The sequence below is a fragment of the Rhinopithecus bieti genome, unplaced genomic scaffold (assembly GCF_001698545.2).
Source record: "Rhinopithecus bieti isolate Rb0 unplaced genomic scaffold, ASM169854v2 scaffold_11110, whole genome shotgun sequence".
Taxonomy (NCBI): domain Eukaryota; kingdom Metazoa; phylum Chordata; class Mammalia; order Primates; family Cercopithecidae; genus Rhinopithecus; species Rhinopithecus bieti.
In genome coordinates this window covers 1,365,865-1,383,542 of record NW_016806890.1, presented here as the reverse complement: position 1 = coordinate 1,383,542, position 17,678 = coordinate 1,365,865, and the positions used below count along the sequence as shown (strand labels likewise).

The window sequence follows — 17,678 nt, the reverse complement described above, 5'->3', positions numbered from 1 at the left end:
CACCATCGATCAAGAAAAAAAAATTATATGTGTGTGTGTATATATATATATATATATATATATATATATATATACACACACACACATATTATACACACACATATGTGTGTATATATATGTATATATATGTGCGTATACACATATGCAGCTGAGTTGGATTCATATGTCTGGTAATAAAGCTACTACAGACAATTCTGCCTTATAGGATATATATAAAAATCTCTGAGTTGAAGTTGAAACTTCTAACAGAATGTAATTAACATAAATTAAGGACTAGGGGGCCATCCAGAGGCTAAGTCATCAGGTAAGAACACAATTTTCAGTTTGAGGACATGACATTTTCATATAGAAAGCTAAAAAGAAAGAGAAAAAGTCCAATAAACTAGTATTACTTTTAAATAGAACCAAGTGGCAGGTATTCATATCCTTATTAAGATACATGGCTTGAAGAAAGGATAAGATTTCTTAAATATTTTTGTGACTAAGACAAAACATCACATCTATTACTGTTTTCAGTACACACTAGCCACTCTGCTCTTGTGGATGAATCTACCCAGTTGGCAAGAAGAAAAAAAGGAATGAATTGGGCCAGGCACGGTGGCTCACGCCTGTTATCCCAGCACTTTGGGAGACCAAGGCAGGCAGATCATGAAGGTCAGGAGATCGAGACCATCCTGGCCAACATGGTGAGACCCCGTCTCTACTAAAAATATAAAAATTAGCTGAGCATGGTGGTGCATGCCTGTAATCCCAGCTACTCAGGAGGATGAGGCAGGAGAATCACTTGAACCAAGGAGTCAGAGGTTGCAGTGAGCTGAGATCGCACCTTCACACCACTGCATTCCAGCCTGGCGACAGAGCGAAACTCCATCTCAAAAAAAAAAAAAAAGGAACAAACTGGAAAAGATGGGACTCTAACCAAACACTACTTTGGGCAGAAGTCTGAATAACCTAACATTTTCCTTTCTTTTTAAATGGTCAGGTTTTGATCTTAGGTATGACAGTATCACTCCCATAAAGTAATTCCCCATAAAGGGTTGTACTCACAGCTCCCATGGTCCTAAGGAATCCTTGTTCAATGCCCAGACTATGCCAGCTGACATCTGCTACCATATGAGAAGTAATTCCAAACAAGAAAGCTACCAGTTTCTCTGTGTCCTGCCAAACAAGCAAATTAGAGTCATGTGTGTTTGTGTGATTTTATAATAACAATCCTATTAAAAGTTTTAATAAATAGAAATTCATTTATGTTATTGAGACTTAACAAAAAATTTCAGGCAAGTACATTGCAGTTTCTAGTTATTAAAAACCATGTAAGAGACCGGGTGCCGTGGCTCACGACTGTAATCCCAGCTGCTCAGGAGGTTGAGACACAAAAATTGCTTGAACCTAGGAGGCGGAGGTTGCAGTGAGCTGAAATTGCGGCACTGCACTCCAGCCTGGGCGACAGAGCAAGACTCTGTCTGAAAAATAAAAAACCACACACAGGCCGGGCACAGTGGCTCACGCCTGTAATCTCAGCACTTTGGGAGGCCAATGCGGGTGGATCACGAGGTCAGGAGATCGAGACCATCCTGGCTAACATGGTGAAACCCCGTCTCTACTGAAAATACAAAAAAAAAAAAAAAAAAAAAAAAAAATTAGCTGGGCGTGGTGCTGGGCGCCTGTAGTCCCAGCTACTCAGGAGGCTGAGGCAGGAGAATGACATGAACCTGGGAGGTGGGGCTTGCAATGAGCCGAGATTACGCCACTGCTTTCCAGCCTGGGCAACAGAGCGAGACTCTGTCTGAAAAAAACAAAAACAAACAAACAAACCTCCCCCCAACACACACACACGAAATCATAAGGACTTTTGGAAACATTTTATGATGTGTTGGAAGTGCTTTAAGTTTAATTACTATTGGAGCAAAATGATGAAGTGATATATCCCAAACTGTGTTTATAAGTAATTCAAGTATTATCTAGCCATCTACTATGTCCAAGCAATGTGCATGACACTGAAGGTAGAAGGGTGGGCAGCCCTTACAGAGTGGTATGAATGGGGTCAAGGCAGGTGCAAAAACAGTACATGGCAGGTTTGGTGCTAACTATTTTAAGGATTAGAGGACCATGCCTACCTTCTCCCAGGGAAGGGGATAGTTCTCTCGGATATAATGAACGCTTGCGTTAAGAAACGGAGTCCAGTGAGTGCTCTCAGACACATCATGGAATTTTCCTGACAAAACAAAAGCAGGGCTCTGGATTCTCTCTTAAAAGTTGGAGAGTCCCAATCAAATCTTCCACCACCACCCGCTGCACTGCTGTGTCCCGTCTCCTCTTTCCCTCCATGCCCCTCAGTTTCTTCTGTCGACATTCAAAAGAAGCCTCCAAAACAGAAGAGTCAGCTGAGATTTTGGAACAGGCATGGTACTGTCTGCCTGTTGACTAAAAAGAGCCCTACAGTAAGAGGGACGGAAGCCTGAACTGGCTCACAGTATCGCAAGCCTGGCTACCTGGTTAGAATAGAGGCTAGAAGTGTTTCCATTTCTGTGCCCTAAAGCTAAGGAAAAAGCTGTAGTTTGGTTTTGTTTATTTGTTAGGGTTTTTAAAATATCTTCCTTGTCTCTCACAGTCACCCTCCTTAAGAGTACAGAAATAAAAGCAGGTATTTCATATGCTTTCAAGCATTTGATTTTATAATAATTGTTATAAAATGGCACGAGCCCCAGTGAGCATTTTATGCAAGCATCGTTTGAGTGGGCCAGTGGGTGTCCCATGTAGCTCTTTATTCCCACAAGAGGGGTAGGAAAGACAGAACTGGCCTCTGTGCTAAACCTTCAAGGGCCACGAATGCCTCATGGAGTGCCAAATGTTACGAGGGTAACTAAAAGCAAAACTGCAGAGTTCAGATCTCTCAGTTCAATTTTTCTATGCTGTTCCTAAAGTAAAAATTGCTGGACCAATTTTAAATCATTGTTTTTTTTCAAAATGGTTTTCAAAGAAGTTAGAACCAAGACATTTGATTTGCGCCCACAGTTTTCCTAGAGATAAAGCTTTAAACAATTCTTGTTCTCCAGAATACAGTAAAACTCCAGAATTAAATATAGCAGTAGATCTTTTGAACAAACTTCAACTTAAACGAATTGCCAGATTAATTGAAGCTTTCTGATCCCTCTGTAAATCCTACAGACTGGAAGCAAAAGAAAGTCCCCCAGGGCGTGCTGGATGCTGACAGCTAGCAAGCCACTGCCCAGAGACTTGAACTTACCTGTCTATACCATAGCTCACAAAGGGTCAATCAGACCCACTCTAATCCTGTTTAAACCAGATGTCCTTGTTACTGTAATTATAAAAGCTAATTCAATATTAGGTAAACTAATACAAATGAAGAGTTTTGCAGGGTGCAGTAGTGCACGCCTGTAATTCCAGCACTTTGGGAGGCTGAAGTGGGATGACCCCTTGAGGCCAGGAGTTTGAGACTAGCCTGGGCAACATAGCAAGACCCCATCTCTACAAAGATTAAAAAATAAAATAAAAAATTAACCAGGTATGGTGGTACACACCTTTAGTCTCAGCTATTCAGAAGGCTGAGGCAGGAGGGTCGCTTGAGGCCAGGAGTTTGAGGCTGTAACGAGCTGTGATTGCACCACTGCACCCCAGCCTGGGCAACAGAGCAAGACCCTGTCTCTAAAAAATATTACAATAACTTTAAAAAAAAAGGTGCTTTTTCTTTGGCAATTAAGTATCTAAGAAAGCTAAGTGCTTCTGAAAGATGCAATAAAAGTGAATCATCAAAGAAGAAAAGCAAAACTACAGTTGAATTAGGTATGTATGAGACAAGGTAAGATATGGAAAAATGCATAAAAACCTAAGCGGAATTTCTATACAAATTCCCTGTAACTAGTCATATACCAGCCCCAGTCTTTTCCTCACAGAAGAGTATTTATTGCTGTAGAAAACAATGGAAAATGCTAAATAGTTTACATTCCTTTTCCACTCTCCTCAGAACCTTGGCTAGTGTGGGTTTTGTCTGTCTCTAAAAATGGTGTACAATAAGCAATGTTTCTCAAATTGAATGGACAAAATATCCTTTCTTCTTTTCTTTTTTGTAGAAGTTATCAAGGGACAGTAGAGCTCCCATGAATACAGTTTGGGACGTACTGAATTAGAAATAATAGGTTAGAAAGGAGAACTATAACGTGCAGGCAAAATAATAGGATTGAGAAATGATAGTTAACAGACTAAGAGGGAAAACAGAACAAAACTTACAAATATGAGAAACACAAAAGCTTAGCTGTCTGGGATTCTAACTACAGGAGTGAGGAGCCCCAAATAGTTCATTTCAGTCCCAAAGACATCACTGAATTAAAGGAATGGGATAATAGCGGATGACCCCCAAGACCTCAGAAGCAGTTTATACAAGGACCCAGTGTGCTGGAGGCCTCCATTTGTCCTTCCAGACCCACTCCCCATCCTTCTGTACCCTGTAGGGTGACTCTGAGGTCACCTGCTTCAACTGGCTTCGTGGCCCTCTGGCTTTGGTTGGGTTGGGTTTGGCCAATAGAGAGAACTGACAGATCAGAGAAAAAGAAAACACAGAAGTTGGGGTATGTATTCTCCCAGCTCCCCTTCTGTGGGGTCACAGTGGGCTGGCTGTGCCCCGTAGCCGAAGGGCCAGCTCTCATCGAATGGTCCTCTTCATGCAGCTCTCTCTCTCTCCACGGTTCCAGCAATCTCTCCCTCCCCTGAACGATCTTTTGTAATTCCTCGCCTCCTGTCCACATCTTTGAAAATGGTACCCTTACTAAACTCCTCTCCAATTACTCAGTTTGAGTGTGACTTCTGGGTCCTGCTGGGTGTCTGACTGATACAACCCATGAGACTAGTTTACTGATAATGACAGAGCAGGAGCATTGCCATCTTGGACAACAACTGCCATTTTAAGTCCACCTTGACCAAAAATTGCGTAAATCCAAAGGGCATCAGCCTAATGGGTGGAGTCAGCATAACCATAAACCACAAATAACATCTCCAATCAGAAATATTCCAAACCCCTTCCCAGAGACATGCCAGCCCCAAGATAACCTCCCCTTCAGACGAAGAGATGTCAGCCCCAAGATAACTTCCCCTCCAACTAGAGACATTCCAACCCCGCAATAAACTTCTCCCCCACAGAGAAACATTCCAAGGTCTCTCACCAGTAAATACTCTTAGTCTGTAAGAGAAGAGTGCTCCTGACTGAAATCGGCCAGAAGCCCTTCTCAGGTTTATTTCTCCAAAATAAATCTTTGACTGTTAAGCTGCTTTTCATGTTTCTTTCCTCTTTCTTTAACTCTTACAGATAACAGTCCCTGAGATTTGCATAGCACTTGACAAAATATTGTGCATTAATGCCAAGGACAATCCAGTAAAGAGACAGGGCAAGGCATTATCTTCACCAAGACATGAAAATTGAGATTCTGTGCATAAGTGACTTTTTTAAGGTCACATGCTAATATGGAAGAAACACAAACTCAGACCTTTTGATCTCTTGCAAAATGTCTTCTGCCGTGCCACTTAGGTTTTCACCAAAAAATAACGTTTTCAGAATTTCTATGCTTAACCAGGTCAGTTTTAGCTAAATGGAAAATGCAACTATGTAAACTAAGTCATTAACCAACAATATTATTGGGAAACAAATTGTTCTCAACAATAATGGAAAATACACTATACAATGAAAAAATATATAGTACACATACACATACCTTTTTAAAGTCATAGCTATTCCTATTAACCAAGTAAAAGTGACTTCATTCAGTCTGTAAACTTTCATCTTACCTCCTTTGCAGATGCTAGGGTAAAAACAATCAGGAAACACGGTTCCAGCCTGATATGCATCCTGGTGTTCTAGTAACAGCTGCAGAGCAGGAAAATACAGAGATTAGGGGGCAGCAGTCAACAGCCTGGGGAGTGCAGGCCCCACCAATTTCCCATGATGAGATGCTAGAACTATGGGGGTATAGATGGAATGAAAGGGAAAAAGGAAGGAAGGAAAGCAGGCATAAAGTAAATAAATGATTAAAATTCACACATAATCCAAGACAACACACAATATATAACTTCAGATTCTTCCCTACCAAACACAGAGAGGCTAATTAAGAAATAGCAGAAATCACTTATTTAAACTTCATTTTCCTTCATTTTCTCTGCCAACCCAGTAAAGCAGGATTTCCCTGAGGCCTTAAGATTGTTTTACTGACCCAGAGCTGTTGTTTTTGTTGCTTTTTTTTTTTTTGAGATGGAGTTTTGCTCTTGTCACCCAGGCTGGAGTGCAATGGCGCAATCTTGGCTCACTGCAACCTGCCAGGTTCAAGCGATTCTCCTGCCTTAGCCTCCTGAGTAGCTGGGATTATAGGCATGCACCACTACGCCTGGCTAATTTTTGTATTTTTAGCAGAGATGGGGTTTCGCCTTGTTGGTCAGGCTGGTCTCGAACTCCTGACCTCAAGGGATCCACCCATCTCAGCCTCCCAAAGTGCTGGGATTGCAGACATGAGCCACCATGCCTGGCCCAGAGCTGGTTTTTATAAAATTTTCAATGATTCACAGTGAAAAGACAAAAATACACACAGATGCGCACATATGTACATATCAGTTTATAGCTGCTACCTGTGCTTTAGTGTAAGATGACGTCCTTTGTGTTTTGGGAAGACTGAAAAAAAAAAAAGACTAAAAAAAATGATCTCCTGACCTGGTGATCTGCCCGCCTCGGCCTCCCAAAGTGCTGGGATTACAGGCGTGAGCCACCGCACCTGGCCAAGCATACATATAACTTATTGTCTAATAGATGAACAATGGATGGAGTAGTCAACAAATGGTGATGTCACAACCCTGTAACAATGAGTATACCATCATTGCATGGGCAAATCCATGTTTACCCTACATCAGGGGTCCCCAACCCCCAGGCCATGAACTGGTACCAGTCTGTGACCTGTCAGGAATGGGGCCACACAGCGGGAGGTGAGTGGTGGGCAAGCAAGCATTGCCTCCTGAGCTCCACCACCTGTCACAGCAGCAGTGGCATTAGATTCTCAGAGAAGTGTGAATCATACTGGGAAATGCACATGCTAGGGATCTAGGGTACACGCTCCTTAGGATAACCTAATGCCTGATGATCTGAGGTGAAACAGTTTCATTCTGAAATCATCTATCCCCCACCCCCCACCCCATCCATAGAAAGATTGTCTTCCATGAAACCAGTCCCTCGTGTCAAAAAACTTGGGGACCACTGCCCTAGGTGACACTGACTTGAAATTAATATTACCAATGACAAGTCACTGAATCCCTGTCAAGTTTTATACCCAAACAAATACAAGATGAATTATAAGGTTAAATGTTAAAAATGAAGCCTTAAAATTAACAGGATAAAATTTGAGTGAATAATTATATAACCATGAAGTGGGAATAATTTTTCTAAGCATAATTTACAAGTAGAAACCATAACAGAAAAATTGATGCATAAAAAATACAAAAATTAGCGTGGTGTGGTGGTGTGTGTCTGTAGTCCCAGTTACTTGGGAGGCTGAGTTGAGAGGATTGCTTGAACCTGGGAGGTGGAAGTTACAGTGAGTCGAGATCATGCCACTGCACTCTAGCCTGGGTGACGAAGCCAGACCCTGTCTCAAAAAAAAAAAAAAAAAAAAAAGAATGCCAATTAAACCTAAAACAAAAGCCATTTTCCACCTACCAAACTGACAAAAATGAAAATGAATAAAGGCCAGGCGCAGTGTCTCTGGCTCACATCTGTAATCCCAGCACTCTGGGAGTCTGTGGCGGGCGAATCACTTGAGCTCAGGAGTTTGAAACAGCCTGGGAAACAAGCTGAAACCTCATTCCTAACAAAAATACAAAAAATTAGCTGGGTGTGGTGGCATGCACCTGTGGTCCCAGCTACTCAGGAGGCTGAGGTGGGAGGATCGCTTGACCCCAGGAGGTGGAAGTTGCAGTCAGCCGAGTTCATGCCACTGCACTCCAGCCTGGGTAACAGGGCAAGACCACTCTCTGGGCAGGGCATCTCTGAAAAAAAGGCAGCAGTCCCAGCCAGGGACTTATAGATAAAACCTCCATATCCTTGGGGACAGAGCACCTGGGGGAAGGGGTAGCTATGGGCACAGCTTCAGCAGACTTAAACGTCCCTACCTGACTGCTCTGAAGAGAGCAGCAGACCTCCCAGCACAGCGTTCAAGCTCTGCTAAGGGTCAGACTGTCTCCTCTAGTGGGATCCTGATCCCCGTGTATCCTGACTGGAAGACACCTCCCAGTAGGGGCCAACAGAAACCTCATACAGGAGAGCTCTGGCTGACATCTGGCAGGTGCCCCTCTGGGACGAAGTTTCCAGAGGAAAGAACAGGCAGCAATCTTTGCTGTTCTGCAGCCTCCACTGGTGATACCAACGCAAACAGGGTCTGGAGTGGACCTCCAGCAGACCTGCAGCAGAGGGGCCTGCCTGTTAGAGAGAGATACCATCCAAGGTCACCAACATCAAAGACCAAAGGTAGATAAATCCACAAAGATGGGGAGAAAGCAGCACAAAAAGCCTGAAAATTCCAAAAACCAGAACGCCTCTTCTCCAAAGGAACACAACTCCTTGCCAGCAAGGGAACAAAACTGGATGGAGAATGAGTTTGATGAACAGACAGAAGTAGGTTTCAGAAGGTGGGTAATAACAAACTCCTCAGAGCTAAAGGAGCATGTTCTAACCCAATGCAAGGAAGCTAAGAACCTTGAAAAAAAGGTTAGAGGAATTGCTAACTAGAATAAGCAATTTAGAGAAGAACATAAATGACCTGATGGAGATGAAAACAGCATGAGAACTTCGTGAAGCATACACAAATATCAATAGCTGAATCCATCAAGCACAAGAAAGGATATCAGAGATTGAAGATCAACTTAATGAAATAAATCAAGAAGACAAGATTAGAGTAAAAGAATGAAAAGGAACAAGCAAAGCCTCCAAGTAATATGGGACTATGTGAAAAGACCAAAACCTACGTTTCACTGGTGTACCTGAAAGTGATGGGGAGAATGGATCCAAGTTGGCAAACACTCTGCAGGATATCATCTAGGAGAACTTCCCCAACCAAGCAAGATAGGCCAATATTCAAATTCAGGAAATACAGAGAACACCACAAAGATACTCCTCGAGAAGAGCAACCCCAAGACACATAATCGTCAGATTCACCAAGGTTGAAATGAAGGAAAAAATGTTAAGGGCAGCCAGAGAGAAAGGTCAGGCTACCCACAAAGGGAATCCGATCAAACTAATAGCAGATCTCTCTGCAGAGACCCTACAAGCCAGAAGAGAATGGGGGCCAATATTCAACATTCTTAAAGAATTTTCAACCCAGAATTTCATATCCAGCCAGACTAAGTTTCATAAGTGAAGGAGAAATAAAATCCTTTATACACAAGCAAATGCTGAGAGATTCTGTCACCACCAGGCCTGCCTTACAAGAGCTCCTGAAGGAAGCACTAAACATGGAAAGGAAGAACTGGTACCAGCCACTGCAAAAACACACCGAATTGTAAAGACCATTGACACCACAAAGAAACTGCATCAATGAACTGGCAAAATAACCAGCTAGCATCATAATGACAGGATCAAATTCACACATAACAATATTAACCTTAAATGTAAATGGGCTAAATGCTCCAATTAAAAGACATAGACTGGCAAATTGGATAAAGAATCAAGACCCATCGGTGCGCTGTATTCAGGAGACCCACCTTACGTGCAAAGACACACATAGGCTGAAAATAAAGGGATGGAGGAATATTTACCAAGCAAGTAAAAAGCAAAAAAAAAAAAGGTGGGAGTTGTAATCCTGGTCTCTGATAAAACAGACTTTAAACCAACAAAGATCAAAAGAGACAAAGAAGGCCATTACATAATGGTAAAGGGATCAATGCGACAAGGAGAGCTAACTATCCTAAATATATATGCACCCAGTACAGAAGCACCCAATTCATAAAGCAAGTTCTTAGAGACCTACAAAGAGACTTAGACTCCCACACAATAATAGTGGGAGACTTTAACACCCCACTGTCAATATTAGACAGATCAAGGAGACAGGAAATTAACAAGTATATCCAGGACTTGAACTCAGCTCTGGACCAAGCGGACCTAATAGACGTCTACAGAACTCTCCACCTCAAATCAACAGAATATACATTCTTCTCAGCACCACATCACACTTATTCTAAAACTGACCACATAATTGGAAGTAAAACACTCCCCAGCAAATGCAAAAGAATGGAAATCATAACAGTCACTCAGACCATAGTGCAATCAAATTAGAACTCAGGATTAAGAAACTCACTCAAAACCACACTACCTAGAAACTGAAAAACCTGCTCCTGAACGACTACTGGGTAAACAGCGAAATATAGGCAGAAATAAAAATGTTCTTTAAAACCAATGAGAACAAAGACACAACGTATCAGAATCTCTGGGACACATTTAAAGCAGTGTGTGGAGGGAAATTTATAGCACTAAGGGCCCACAAGAGAAAGCAGGAAAGATCTAAAATCGACACCCTAACATCACAATGAAAAGAACTAGAGAAGCAAGAGCAAACAAATTCAAAAGCCAGCAGAAGACAAGAAATAACTAAGATCAGAGCAGAACTAAAGGAGATAGAGACACACACACACAAAAAAAACCCTTCAAAAAATCAATGCATTCGGGGCTGTTTTGTTTTGTTTTGTTTTGTGTTTTGTTTTGTTTTGTTTTGTTGTTTTTGAGATGGAGGCTTGCTCTGTCACCTAGGCTGGAGTGCAGTGGTGTTATCTCAGCTCACTTCAGCCTCCACCTTCCAGGTTCAAATGATTCCCTGCCTCAGCCTCCCAAGTAGCTGGGACTAGACTACAGGTGTCTGCCATTATGGCCAGCTAATTTTTATATTTTTAGTGAAGATGGGGTTTCATCATGTTGGCCAGGTTGATCTCAAAGTCCTGACCTCAAGTGATCGACCCGCGTTGGCCTCCCAAAGTGCTGGGATCACAGGTGTAAACCATCATGCCTGGCCTATTTCTGAGGATAACATTAGTATTTGGATTAGAATGCATCCTGGAAGGGAGCGTCTATGTTCATTTAACATGTTTTAAATTAATAATACCTCTACTAGAAATCACTCTGCACACACTCTGGATTGATTGTTCATGTGATGAATTAGGTGGATTCTCATTTCCACTCCTCTTTCCTGCCTACTCGCCATCAAGGTCAGTGAAGATGACTATCAGATATAAATGCTGTTTTTCCTCATTCAGCATGTTAAGTTGGCAAGGGAGGAAGCTGAATCTTATGACTAAAAATATTTTGAGGATACAACAAATTTCAGTTATCTTACCATCCTGTTTCCCAGATGGACTATCAAGACTTAATGTTATCAAATGACCCAATTCTGATGTCAGAAGGGAATGCTAACCACTTATCGAATGTAGGTATGAAAGAATTACATCTTTGTCACAAAGTATTACTTAGCCATAGAACAAATAGTTCATATGATCAGAATGTGTTCATTTGAAGATGGGTAAAGGTGAGTCATCAGCTAGTCCTACCAGGATATAGAATATAGTAGGAGTTAGACGGAGAATCTCAGGGCATATTTCTTAATAAACACTTCCTTCTCCTCCTGGTGATGCAATTTGCACATAACACACAGTAACAAGAAGTGGAAAATAAATGGTCTCTCTCAAGTATGACTTTTAAAATAAAACAAAAAAGATGGGCCAGGCATAGTGGCTCGTGCCTATAATCCCAGTGCTTTGGGAGGCCAAGGTGGGAGGATTGCGTGAGCCCAGGATTTCAACACCAGCTTGGGCAACATAGTGAGAGCCCCATCTCTATAATAAAAACAAAAAAGATGTGCTTTTCTCAGCAGCACATATACTAATACTGGAATGATACAGACAAAATTAGCAACTTTTAAAATGTACTATTTTAAAATTTCTCAAGTATTTTTTCAAATTATGATTCTTATCATTAAAATCTTTAAATTTTAAGTGTGATATATATAAGATACATATAAAATGTTCAAGTAGCACTTGGAAGAGACATATAGCTTTTAACCATAATATTAATGTCTTATAACATTAATAACATAATATACAACATTATAACATAAAGAAATAAAAAATGAGTCCTTTTTTTTGTTTTGAGATGGAGTTTCGCTCTTGTTGCCCAGGCTGGAGTGCAGTGGAGTGTACCACAACCTCCACCTCCCGGGTTCAAGCGATTCTGCTGCCTCAGCCTCCCGAATAGCTGGGATTGCAGGCATGCACCACCACGCCTGGCTACTTTTGTATTTTTAGTAGAGATGGGGGTTTCTCCATGTTGGTCAGGGTGGTCCCGAACTCCTGACCTCAGGTGATCTGCCTGCCTCGGCTTCCCAAAGTGCTGGGATTACAGGCGTGAGCCACCACGGCCAGCCAAAATAAGTCTTAAAATTACTGTTTAAATATCTGTTAGGAACTTTGTTTGGCACCTATAGAAGAAAACTAATGCACAAAGAAGAAAAGAAAAATCAAGATTTCTACCTCTTTGTAGTTAACATGCCCATTGTGAAGATGAAGAAACTCCAGAGCTCTGTGTCCTGAGAGAAATAAATACATAAATCAATTAATTTCAACTATTACTGAAAACATAACTTAGGCGAGATGATTTTAAAAGAAAAATATACAATTTTATGGTTGTAACTGTCAAGGATGCAGGAAATGAAATGAGTTTGCACTCGCTGGCAATTTTCATTAGGTATAGATTTGTGCAATATTTCTATTGTTATAGTACAAAACAAGTTTAGATGGTGATTTAAAGTTTCTGCTTAACTATTAAATGGCTCTATGAGCTTTAGTGCTATTCAACCTCTCTAGACCTCAGTTCCTGCCTATGGAAAATTTTGTTTAAAAAATACCCACCGTATAGGTTGGTTGAAATAATAAATGCTAAGTGACAAGCACGGTGGCTGACTCTTGGTAAGGAGCTCAAAAAAAAGAAACTGTCAGGCCAGGCATGGTGGCTGACACCTGTAATCCCAGCACTTTGGGAGGCCGAGGTAGGCAGATCACCTGAGGTCAGGAGTTCGAGACCAGCCTGATCAACATGGAGAAACCCCGTTTCTACTAAAAATACAAAAAATTAGCCAGGCCTGGTGGTACATGCCTGTAATCCCAGCTACTTGGGAGGCTGAGGCAGGGGAATCACTTGAACCCGGGAGGCAGAGGTTGCAGTGAGCCAAGACCACACCACTGCACTCCAGCCTGGGCAACAGAGCGAGACTGTCTCAAAAAAAAAAAAAAAAAAACCTGTCATCATCATACTTTGCTTCAGTATTGAAGTAGACAAACCTAAGTACAAAACACAATATAACACCTAACCCATGGACTGAGCCAATGATCCTCAAAAGTTTCTCATCATTGGACCACAAGGACAAAATAATTTCAGGAAACTACCAGCTCCACCCCACACCCACCCACAACCTGAACCTCCCAAGAACCAATAAGAGGACTAACATTCCCTGTGAAGTGACATTCAAAGGTGATACTTTATTTCTGTTGTGAATCACCTCCAATTACAAAAATTCATATAACAAAAAACTATAGCCACTACTATATTATAAGCATTAATATCATAAAAGTCACAACCCACAAATCCAAATAACCTGTGTATAGGATTCCAGTGATTTATGCTGAATGAAGCCATTTCTAATTAACTCACTCACACAATGCTGACCTTCCACTCAGGCCCTTCATAAGAAACGAAAAAGTGAACCAAAACATTTATAAAAATCATCTAATTTATTAGTAAATAAATGATGGAGTTTTGGTCTTCTTCTGCGTAAAAAAATTCTCAGAATCCGTGCAGATTCTATTTCAGGAGATGCTTTCAATTATGTTCACATAAATATTATTCTTTAAATATCAATTAGGACCTTTGGTACTCATCGAAGAAAGGCAAGCAATTATCTGGTTTTATTAAAATTTCAGATGCAATCTGTCTTGTAAATTTTTAAACTCTAAGGATTAAAAAATTGAATATTTCCATTCATATTTGTTCCTCATCAGCTCATTCTGTAGTTTTAGCAATTTCAACTTCACAGAACATAGAACTGGAAGACACTTTAGAATTCTTCAAGAAGTTCAACCCCCTCATTTTATAGAATTGAGAGGTAGGTAAAGTGAATTGCTCAGAGTCACACATCTACTTTACTGGATGGCTGGAATTAGAACCTAAGTCTGGTTCTCTTTTCCATTGTTTCCCGACTCCCTTCTAGCAATACATTTTTAATGGAAAGAACGCCAGACCAGCTGTCACGACATGTAATTCTAGGCCAGGCCCCTAAAAAGTTAGCTGTAAAACTGTCTAGTATCAGTTTCTTCATCTGTAAAAGAAAAGAACTGGACTTGCTGACTTCTAGTGTCTTTTCAGATAGTCAAATTCTGTGACAACAGTTTCTTGCCCATCATAGCTCAGTATATATGCCTGTTTAGCACTGACAAATTTTCATTTTTTTCCCTATAATCTTATTATTCTTTGAAACATCTGGAGGTGGTGTAACTATAAAATTCTGTTATAATTTTTATCTAAATTAAAGAAAACTCAGGCTAGGCGTGATGGCTCACACCTGTAATCCCAGCACTTTGGTAGGCCAAGGCAGGCGGATCACAAGGTCAGGAGATCGAGACCATCCTGGCTAACATCCTGAAATCCCATCTCTACTAAAACAATACAAAAAAATTTGCCAGGCATGGTGGTGGGCGCCTATGGTCCCAGCTACTTGGGAGGCAGAAGAATGGCGTGAACTCAGGAGGATGAGCTTGCAGTGAGCCGAGATCACGCCACTGCAGTCCAGCCTGGGGGACAGAGTGAGACTCTGTCTCAAAAAAAAAAAAAAAAAAAAAGAGAAAACTCAGAACATCAGGTATATCTGAAATCTGAAAATTGCTATAGAATGTTATGATAGCTAATTCTATTACAAATTGACTCACATTTTCCATGTGCTAAAACATGTTACAAATACACTTCACACAAGAACCAAATCCTTTTGCTAAGAAAGATCTTAAGTGTTCTCAGTCCATATGCAAAAAACATGGTAGCTATGTAGGGGGCGCATGTGTTAATTAGCTTGATTGTGCTAATCATTTCACAAGGCATACATATATCAACACATCATGCTGTGTATCTTAAATTTATATAATTTTTGTCAATTATACATAAATAAAGCTAGAAAATAAAATTTTAAATAACTCTTTGTGGTACCATCTCCCTATATCCAGGATGACTCTGCCCTTGCCCCTAAGGTCGGTGGCACTGGCTTGCTGTCCCCTTCTCCTCTCCAACTCCTGCCATCTTACTGGCACCGTGAATATGGATGACCACACTCCCTTACTTTCTTGACCTTCCTGAAGCCAAACACTTTTATAGCAATTTGACTCAGGGACCCACTCCCATGGCCACACATGGCTCTTTACATATAGTCGGAAATGCCTGTCCTTGCACATGTAAAACAACAAAAGTACATTTCTCATTCCTGCCATATTCCACCCATCTTGTTCCTCTCCCATTCTGTCAGTTCTGCTGCTGCATTGCAACCTCTCGTTTACTGAGCCTCTATTTCCCCACCCAGAGAAACACATGGGGGCCCCATGACCAACGGGGCATCAGCTGTCTTTCTTATTTTCCCCTTAACTGAACCCATGCTGCCAATCCCTATCCCTGGATGATTGCAATCACGGGCTTCTCCTCCCAGCTCTCAGGCCACTCAGCTCAGTGCCCAGGGGAAACTGTATCAATCCACGAGCTGGATTTTCAATCTCTTCCTTAAAGTCTTTGAGAGATGTACTGTCCTCTCAATAACATAACGAGACACCAGTACTTACCGATTTCTACGTGCGTTGAAAGGCCACACGATGAACCTCTATGGCAGAGAGAAGCCAGCACGATCATCAGCAGGCCGGGCCACAACCTGAAAGCAGACATGATCTCATTCCCCACCGGCTCCTCTAATGACGTGGGAGTGCTCAGAGCTGCGGCAGCACAGTGACTCCGAAATCCAGGCGCAGACCCACCACTTCTCTCTAAGCAGGTCACTGACCCGAGAAACCAAGCCTCATTTCAAAATAATATCGTTTTCCAATGAAGTCAACTGTTCGACTACTGTTTAGCTTCACCAGAACAGCAAACAAACTCTGTACTCCTGAGGGGTGGGGGTGGGAGGATTAAACTGAAATCTGAAAAGCCTTAGGCCAGAAGCACTGCATCTTCTGACCGAGGTTTTTTCTGGATTTCATTGTAACATGAAATTTGTGTAGAAATGCAAGCAAAGTTGTCTCCAGATGTTTTTTGCTTTCTATAAAAAGGCTCACCTGTGCAGACAGTCAACATATTGGACCACCTCACCTTACAAGGGTGGATCTCTCATGCATCCTTTCTACACATTTATCAGGCTGTCCTGCTTCCTCCGCCTCCCAAGCCACAAGTGCTGGGAAAGCTTTTATGGTGATCAGCTGGAACTGGCTTCTCTTTCAGTATTTGGCAACAGATACTGACACTTGTATGGGATTACACAAGAGCAGCCACTCCTGGTCTCTCTACTTCTCGCTGTTCTAATAGGGCTTATCCAGAGCCTGTTGCAAGGTCAGATTCCTGCAGGGGAGGCAAAGATGTCAATTCCACTTGGGAGGTGGAAGGAAGGGGGCAGATTTAGGGCCAAGAAACAGGGTTTAAAAAATGTTAAGCTTAGGATATATCATTAGGTAGCCAGTTACACTTCATTCGCGGGAAAAATTAAGCTCTTCATGAAACTGATGGTAATCTGAAAGCACAAATTATGCATATTTTACATTAAAAGCAAGAGATGGGCTCCTAAAAGAGTGAGAGGAAATGGTATTCACTCTCAGGTTAGCCAAATGAAAGGATGAAAAGAAAGTGGGATGATTTGGCCGGGCGTGATGGCTCACACCTGTAATCCCAGCACTTTGGGAGGCTGAGGCTGGTGGATCACCTGAGGTCAGGAGTTTGAGACCAGCGTGATCAACATGGTGAGACCCCTTCTCTACTAAAAATACAAAAATTAGCCAGTTGTGGTGGCACACACCAGTAGTCCCAGCTACTACGGAGGCTGAGGTGGGAGGATCTCTCGAACCTAGGAGGTGGAGATTGTGGTGAGCCGAGATTGCACCACTGCACACTAGCCTGGGTGACAGAGCAAGACCCTGTCTCAAAAAAAAAAAAAAAAAAAAAAAAAGAAAAGAAAAGAAAAAAAGAAAGTGGAATGATTTGAGACAGTTGTCTGCCCCAACAGCTTCCCCTGTAAGCTTAACACAGTCACTTGCACAGCCCCAAGGAAAGGAATCCCGCAGCTCCCCACAAACCTGAGGGCAGTAGGCCCAGCTACTCCTGATTAGTCCAGAGGCCATATGTCTACGTGTTTTGTTTGGCTAACAGGATGTTTTATAAACTTAAATCAAGTTTATAAACTTTTTCTAAATGAGAAAATTAATGTAAAAACCTACATTTCTGGCTCTCTTAAAAACAGAAGAACTAGCATCATGAAATGACACTCCCATGTGACACGACAACCAGCTGCAGCCAAAAGCCGATAGAGCATGTCCTGCTCCTCCAGTCCCCACCATTCATGCAATGTGTGCAGGTTTCCACACCC

General features: G+C 41.8%; 1 protein-coding gene across 1 annotated transcript in view; it reads right to left on the bottom strand.

The window, feature by feature from the left end:
* The window catches only part of GPLD1 (glycosylphosphatidylinositol specific phospholipase D1), a 65,815-nt gene extending 49,623 nt beyond the window's left edge, over positions 1–16,192 (bottom strand). Inside the window, exons 1-5 of the mRNA XM_017878552.1 lie at positions 15,895–16,192; positions 12,556–12,611; positions 5,797–5,875; positions 2,118–2,215; positions 1,048–1,158 (exon numbers count right to left, since the gene is read on the bottom strand). Of these exons, the coding sequence (XP_017734041.1) occupies positions 1,048–1,158; positions 2,118–2,215; positions 5,797–5,875; positions 12,556–12,611; positions 15,895–15,994 (444 nt within the window). The 5' untranslated portion in view covers positions 15,995–16,192. The remainder of the gene's footprint in view (positions 1–1,047; positions 1,159–2,117; positions 2,216–5,796; positions 5,876–12,555; positions 12,612–15,894) is intronic.
* Between the last annotated feature and the right edge of the window lie 1,486 nt (positions 16,193–17,678).